The sequence below is a fragment of the Lampris incognitus genome, chromosome 4 (assembly GCF_029633865.1).
Source record: "Lampris incognitus isolate fLamInc1 chromosome 4, fLamInc1.hap2, whole genome shotgun sequence".
NCBI classification, from domain to species: Eukaryota; Metazoa; Chordata; class Actinopteri; order Lampriformes; family Lampridae; genus Lampris; species Lampris incognitus.
In genome coordinates, this window is record NC_079214.1 from 51,702,022 (window position 1) to 51,710,649 (window position 8,628).

An 8,628-nucleotide genomic window follows, 5' to 3' on the forward strand; every position below is an offset into this window, starting at 1 on the left:
GTTGTTGTTTTTAAAGAAAATTTATGAGAGAAGCCTACCAGCCAAACGCTTCCCCATAATGTGGCCTTTGAGCCCTTCGTTTGACTTGATACGACTCACATTGCTGAAATGTCTCGATAGCCTTTTGTTCTGGAATATACAACTCGTGAATTTAACCGAATCAAGTCAGATTTTAGGCCCAATGTGCATAAACCACACTTCACCGTCAGAGGGCTTTATGTTCAACGTACTCTCACGAAACGGTTCGTGCGGTATTGTACGAAAAGTTATGCACCATTTTTCGTGGATGATCCTCCGAATGTCCCACGACACGAGCGATTCAGAGCGCCTGCGCAATCCTCTGCCGCGCAGAACAGCAGGGGGAAGTTGTTCTGCGCGCACCCACCCCGCACTGCAGAACCCTAGGGTTGGGGTTAGGTCACATGATCACAGCCTGGCCCACGATTACGTGGGTTGCATACGAATTTTTGTGCATTACTTTTCGTACGATTTATTACGACCAGGGCATGAGAACAGCCCTCCTCCTGGCTGCTTATCAAAAACAGGAGAATGTTGTGTCTGAAGGGAAGAGACACACACAAACAAACAGTTTATAATTATACGCGCGTGCGCGCGCGCGTATACACGTCTGGTCCACATAGGAAGCGTTACACAGCCTAGAGACACTTACACACTTGGCTCTTTATCTGAATTTAGGAAGATGAGGCGAAACAACAAGCAGCAAACAATCCCAGTGAGACTTGAATTTTAAAAAAGGACAATTGGTGTCTTAAGTTGGAGAAATTCTGAATAATGTTTTTTTTTGTTTTTTGGCTGTTGTTTTTTTTCCCTCCAAAATATGAGATTTTGCAATTTGGGGGGAAAAGGGGAATTTGAAATTAAAGATTGCGAGAAATTATAAAAGGCAATGTTACTTTAAATGATCGTAGGGAATTTACATCTTTGATTCTTGTATTTCCACAGCCTGATTGACGTAAGAATACTGGATGTGTGTGCCAATCACTGCCCAATGCAGCCCTGATTCAGTCAAACCAAAGCCTGATTAGACAGGATGTCAAATTTGTTCCCATCCGACAAAGTGACCAATTGGTCCTCAGCGATATGTTTAATCTACATTATCAAACCAAATGGACAGTGGTGTTGAGTCTGTCCACAGACAGGACTGTCCTGCAGACAACACCTGTGGAATGAGGGACATGATGTTTACCTCATCATAGCTGAGAAGTGAGAAAGCTTTGAGGAAGCTGTCCCTCACTATATATATCAATAACAGTCTTCCTGAAATGAAGAGCGGTTGATCTCGTTTGAGCGAACAGATTTGATCTTGTGCGCTGAAGAAGATGATAATCCAAATGTCACGTTTCACATTACACCACCTGTTCATTTAGTGTGTTACATAATATCCAATTACCGTTTTTACAATAATAACAAAAAAAAGAAGAAGAAATAATCCTCTCCAAAGGTTTGCATACAGTAAAGCTTCAGTAGCCTGGGGATGACTTAACAGACCATTCAGACTGTTGTCTCTCCTGCATACAATCAATCAAGTCTGATATATATATGTGTGTGTGTGTGTGTGTGTGTGTGTGTGTGTGTGTGTGTGTGTGTGTGTGTGTGTGTGTGTGTGTGTGTGTGTGTGTATATATACGTATCCATATAATTCCACTTTTGAGTTCCGCTTTATTTTAACGACAGTCTCTCGCAATCGGTAGTAAATGACACATCATTCACAGCGAAAGAGAAGAAGAAAAAGTAGAAGCGGAATGGTCATGAACTCATCTTACCCTTGCCCACCCCCACCCATCCACCCAGCATCCTCTCCGAAGGGAGGGGGAGAGGAGGGGAGGGCAGTTGTGATCCCAGCGCTCTCACGCAACTGGTCAATGTTTAACTGGAGTGGAGAACTCACAGGTACTAGCACGCGATGGCATCTGACAGTTTTATCAGGATGTAAATCTTCCCGCGGTCGCTTCGCCCCCGAAACTGCTGGTCTCACCCAAACCTTTTGCTGAGCTGCCGTGTCTTGTTCTGAAGAGTCCAGCACTAGTCCGTAAACCAGCAGAAGGCAACTGGTTGTTAGAATAAATAAAAATAAAAATACCCTGACCGAGCTCATCATCACTGGCAGCCCTGAAAGTCTTCATCAAAGACACACAGCTTTAAAGGTCAGAGTCGTAAGTGAGCGGGTCTCCAGTTCTTTGATCTGCACTTTGATGAAATCAGGTTTGATGAAATACTCCAGCTGGGCAAGATAGGCATGGCTCTGTGATGCGGTACAGAGGGCATGGAGCATAACACGTATGACACGCGTTATGCTCCATAAAGCCATAGGCGTGTGGTCATTTTCTTTATATAGATATATATCTATATCTATATATAGATATATACATTGGCAGCTGATGAGTGCACGACACACGAAACAAGCCTGTACTGCTATGCATTAAAAGTTTTTTCCTACATCTATATATATATATATATATATATATATATATACATGATATAAATATATTTCTGCTTTTATTCTAGTTCAGTTCAGTTCGAAGTTTCAGCATGTCATGACAGAAAACCAATATAGCCTAGATTTTATATAAGTAGACACAGAAGCAGCAAAACACGGAACAACACTATCAATCAATAAATAAATAAATGCATGAATTAATCTTATATGACCGAGTGAACTTCAACTCGCAGATCTCAAACAGACGACAAACAGTTTTTGGAGCCATTAATAAACAACTATAGGACTGAAGGAAAAATCGTGGGTTTTTTTTGTTGTTTTTTTTTAATCTGGCGACTTTTTTTAAAAATATTTGCAGACATTAATTAGGCTACTGGTTGCGACATAGTGAGTTATATTTCATTTATTGTATATTAACCATCGTTTCCAGTATATCATCTTATACTTGAAAAACAGGTCATAAATTACCAATTTATTGGCTTACAAATCGGTGTTGCGCCTCTCCAAAAAAAAAAAGTGTCGCTACACCAGCGAGCGACAAGCGGCAACGAGAGCGAGGGAGAGGAGAGGAGAGGAGAGGAGAGGGAGGAGGAGGAGGGGGGGTGTTACGTCACGATCAACAACCAATGAAGCTGTGGAGCGCACTATAAAACAAGTGTCGATTCTCCCCTTTAGACACAGAAAGAAAGTTAACTTGGACAGTAACTGTGCAACATTTTTACCCCCTGTGAAGTTCTTTTACCTCTACAGCCTTCTCCTCCACCCTGCACTTCAGGTAGGCAGTGATCCTGCTGACAATCACTGATTTATAATTTGTGAGGGATTTATAGCATAGGCATTTGTTGAATCAAACTTATCGTGCAAACTTTATTTTATTTTCAGTAGATCATTGCTTGCATTTAGTGCTATTAATATTTGTTTATCCTCATTATTGCATTTCATTTGGGCTTTTTGCCTGTCACGGTGTGGTGGTCATAGTGGTAAAGGGATTCCCGGTGCATCTATGATGTTGTAAAATGTTATCATGCATGATTCAAGTATGCACTGCAGAGTCAAATTGATAGCATCATGTTTACACTCAAACATTTCTAATTAATGGTGCACGTGGTTAACATGTTGTTTTCTCTGTCACTTGTACTTCTAGAGCACGTCTCCTGTTAATTTCCAAAATTGTGCTGAAGCCAGAAAAGAGAATTGACATGGCGCTCATGATACTACCCCTCGTTGGCTCAGTGTCTGTGTCTGAGAGTTTGGTGGCCATGACAACACTATGCCTGGTCTACCTGATCCTCAAGTTTTTCCACACCAAGATCCCCGAGGGACTGCGTCAGCTCCCAGGACCAAAACCACTGCCTATTATCGGGAATGTGCTGGAAATGGGCAGCAAACCTTACCTTAGCCTTACTGCCATGAGCAAGCGCTACGGCCCGGTCTATCAGATCCAGATTGGCATGCGTCCCGTGGTTGTGCTGAGTGGCATTGAAACGTTGCGACAAGCTCTGATTAAACAAGGGGAAGACTTTTCCGGCAGACCAGACCTGTACAGCTTCCAGTTCATCAGTGGTGGCAAGAGTCTGGCATTCAGCACGGACCAGGCTGGTGTGTGGCGTGCTCGCCGCAAGCTGGCCTTGAGCGCCTTACGGTCTTTTTCCAGCTTGGAGGGTACAACCCCTCAGTACTCCTGTATGCTGGAGGAGCACATCTGCAAAGAGGGAGACTACCTAATTAAACAGCTGAACGGTGTCATGAAGGCTGACGGCAGCTTTGACCCCTTCCGTCACATCGTTGTGTCTGTTGCTAATGTGATCTGCGGAATGTGCTTTGGCCGGCGCTACAACCATGACGATGAGGAGCTGCTCGGCTTGGTGAATCTCAGTGATGAGTTCGGTAAGGTTGTTGGTAGTGGCAACCCTGCAGACTTCATACCAATTCTCCGTTTCCTGCCAAATGCCACCATGAAGAAGTTCTTGGGCATCAATGAACGCTTCACTAAATTTGTGCAAAAGATCGTCAGTGAGCACTATACTACTTATGACAAGGTACACAGCACACTGAATCACCAACCAAATATTCTGTCCAAGATTACAAATTACCCTTACTTTGTTAATAAACTTCACTGAGACCGATAATTGTCTGACATCCAATTTTTATTTTTAGGATAATATCCGTGACATCACTGACTCCCTGATTGATCACTGCAATGACAGGAAGTTGGATGAGAATTCTAATGTCCAGATGTCGGATGAGAAGATTGTAGGCATTGTCAATGACCTGTTTGGAGCTGGTAAGTCTAATTTCTCCACCTGAGAATTATAATGTCAAGTCAAGTCAATTTTATTTGTATAGCTCACAAATTACAAATTTGCCTCATGGGGCTTTACAGCAACACAACATCCTGTCCTTAGACCCTTGCATTGGATAAGGAACAACTAAGGAACAATAATATGTAAATGTAAAAGCTTTAAATAAAAGACAAGAGTTGTGACAGGGATTATGCTCCTTTCCCAGGTTTTGACACCATAAGCACAGCCTTGTCATGGTCTGTGATGTACTTGGTGGCTTACCCAGAGATCCAGGAGAGGCTGTACAAAGAAATAAGTAAGTAAATCTCCTGCAATCAATAGATCTCCATCTTAATAAATCAACTTTCCTGACAAAAGAGTCAATCTGGACAACAATTGTGGTCAGTTAGTCATGTTATGTGCACTTTCATGGAGTACTTCCTTGAATACCGCAAACACATCTCTGATATTACAGCATGGCAGTAATACCTAGATGCATTGCCTAAAATTAAAACCGGACCTAAACAGGGTTTTTGCACATGTGACTTTTCATACTGAAAAAGGAAATACCAATATGAGGACAATAATTCAGAACTAATCTTAAAGGTACGTCAGTAAGATGGACTGCTTGATTCTTGCAAAATCTGCAAGTTTCTTTAATCAGACACAGAACTAGACAACCCAACTGAAAGAGACACTGCATTGTCCATTAAACTGCCATGCTTTTATTCATTATGTTCGTTTCCTTCCAGAGGAGAAAGTAGGACTGGATCGCACTCCCCTTCTCTGTGATAAGTCCAATTTACCTCTTCTGGAGGCCTTTATTATGGAGATCTTCCGTCACTCGTCATTCCTGCCATTCACCATCCCACACTGGTAAGATTCATTTATGGGAGAATAACGTGATATGAGCAATTTTCCGCATGCCTCAATCTGAAGCACTTTATTGTACAAAAGTGTATTTTTTTTTGTTTTGTTGCATCAATTGCCCCGGTGGTGCTCAAAACCATGTCTCCGGCAGTGTTTGTTGCTAATTTACACAGAAAGAGAGACCCCTAATGTTGGCAGTGTTAGTTTTATGATCTACTCATTGAATCACACCACCCACAAAGCGAGAAAACAGGTATCACATGTGTTAAGAGTGTAAATGATGTTCATGTGTACCATTGACCAACTCCACAAATGGCTTTTTTTTCCTTCATGTAGCACCACAAAAAACACCTCCCTCAATGGCTACTTCATTCCCAAAGACACATGCGTCTTCATAAATCAGTGGCAGATCAACCATGACCCGTGAGTATATTGTTTGCACAGTGGTAGCATTGGATTTTTATCATGCTTCGTTTCTACATCTCATCTTGTTTCTCCATTCTCCCCTCATTTTAGTGAACTGTGGAAAGATCCGTCATCCTTTAACCCGGACCGTTTCCTGAGTGCTGATGGCACTGAGATCAACAAACTGGAAGGAGAGAAGGTTTTGGTCTTTGGCATGGGCAAGCGGCGTTGCATTGGTGAGGTCATTGCAAGGCATGAAGTCTACCTCTTCTTGGCGATACTCATCCAGAGACTTTGCTTTAATGCTGTGCCCGGAGAGCCGCTGGACATGACACCAGAATACGGTCTAACCATGAAGCACAAACGCTGCCATATCAGAGCCACATTGCGAGCCAGGAATCAAGAGTGATGCAATTTACGGGCACTATAGGTGGTGAATGTGTTCATATGGTTGAAAACCATTGTGAAAGAGGATTCAACCTTCTCAGGGGGAAGGCAGCGGATGCCAAATTTGATACGCAGAGCTAATGGTATTTAAATAAGTATCTGAAAAGGGCTTGTTGCTGATTGTCAAATGATGACAAAGTCAGTTGTCAAAGTTTGATTTAAAATGCCTTTGCAAACTTTTTTTTTAGTTTGCCAAGAGATAAAACGTTGCAGGTCCTACAACTAGCTGGTGTTTGTGCTCGATGAGACAAGGCGCTGATTTGCCTTCTTATCCATCAGTAGACTAAACTGTCCATCCAGACGTAATCCAGGATTGTATCCTTTTGACTCAATCCATTTGCAAGTTGTAAAATATCACTCGTAATCCAAGGAGGGCCGAAATTGGCTTGATTCTGTGACAGGATCCATGTTTTTTGGCTGAATGATATTTCTGTTATCAGAACTTCCTCGCTTGGGCATGTTTGTACAGCGTTGTGCCTCGAACAAATAATCATATTTCATTGACATTGTTTCCACTTTTAAGATAATTTTTTTTTGTAATCCATTGAATTGTACATATATGTAAGACACTTAAGCTATATTTGTATCCCAAAATGTGATTTTGTATGCATAATTCTACCTTGTTCGGGCATTTTTTAAGGTGCCTACGATTTGTACATATCGTTTGTCACAGTGAAATATTTTTCACAGTGCAGTTATACAGCTTATCAGGATACCAAAAGAGTTTGATTGATTCTTTCATTATGTCTGTGAAAGAGTTGTATAGCTGTCACCTGTTGTAATGATTTTTTTAACGCGTAAGCTAATGAAGGACTTGTGGACTTTTGTTGACCGCAGAAATAAAATAACAGAAAATGTTACACTTTTTTTTCTCTTCCCGTTTGTCCTCAATTAAGGGAATTCTCACACAATTTGTCATGCAATCTCACAAAAAACAAAAAAACACTCAATCACAAAATAATTTCTGATCCGGTTAGCACGACATAAACAGGGATTGAATCTTGGCTAGTACTTCTTACCAGTAGAGTTATGCATCTCGGTCATATGCAATGCATACATAGATATACAGCGTACCCATTTGTATTTGAAATCCCATGACGGTGTCTCCGTCCTAACTTTCCAGATAGGGAAGGCATAAACAAAACAAATTAAAAATAAATAAAATAAAATAAATTAGATACAGGCTAGTTGCTATGATAGGCCAGTTGGTAGTGGTGTAGCTGTTGGCAATAGCGTGTAATAGTTAATGTGACATTTCAGGAATATTATTTGCATTTTATGTCAAGTAGTCGGTGATACTGCATATTTCACCGATGTGAGGTTCTTGAAATTTGTGCATTCACCAAGGCATGTTTTTTTCTCTCTTTCTGTCTTTTTAGTGACATTCTGTACATTTATGCAAAATTACTATCAAATATTGTCTGCGCCTGTCATTCACCTATGCATGGATATGCATGGAAATAGCTAAATAAAACTTGGGTTACAGGAGAGAAATTAAGGAACTTTGTCAAATAGCCTAGTCCTGGTCAGGCCCATACAGAGACAGTGTATTGAGCAAATACGCCATATTTGTATGGGCTGTGTAGAGCTGACCCAACAGCTTCTTCTTCTTCAAGGCCTCCTCATTAGCGAGGGTTGCCAGCACCATCAGGATGACATGCTTGCCAAACTCGTCTCCTCCAGTTCTTTCTATCCTGAGCTGATCTTGCTGCCTCCGATATTTTCAGATTAAGCCATTCTTTGACGTCATCATGATACTGCCTTTTCGGTCGGCCTCTCTAACAGCAAACAGCAAAGACCAAACAACAGCCATGAAAAATAAAGTGGTCATATAAATTCGACCTCTTGCTGGGGTTATACTGCATTTTCAAACCGCATACTTTCAAATATTGTCAAGCCATATACATCCATCCATCCATCCATCCATCCAAACCGCTTGTCCTGCTCTCAGTGTCACAGGGATAATATACATTCAATTATAAAGAACAAAAGAAGAAAAAGAAAAGAAAAATTGCTGACTAATCCAGGTCTTTTACTTAACATACCAAACAGCAGCTGTCAACAATCGATAAAATATCAGGCCTCTTCATTTGCACTGCATTGTCCTGATCCAAACCGAAACCTATACTCTTATGCAACTGGAAGGACAAATATGCAATGAATTTC

The 8,628-nt window shown here is 41.3% G+C and overlaps 1 protein-coding gene across 1 annotated transcript; it reads left to right on the forward strand.

The window, feature by feature from the left end:
* Positions 1–3,146: 3,146 nt before the first annotated feature.
* LOC130111701 (cytochrome P450 1A1) lies at positions 3,147–7,310 on the forward strand. Its single transcript, XM_056278965.1, has 7 exons — positions 3,147–3,233; positions 3,603–4,497; positions 4,616–4,742; positions 4,967–5,056; positions 5,493–5,616; positions 5,947–6,033; positions 6,127–7,310. Exons 2-7 carry the CDS (start codon positions 3,658–3,660, stop codon positions 6,422–6,424), a joined length of 1,566 nt encoding a protein of 521 aa, XP_056134940.1. The 5' UTR covers positions 3,147–3,233; positions 3,603–3,657; the 3' UTR covers positions 6,425–7,310.
* Positions 7,311–8,628: the final 1,318 nt, after the last annotated feature.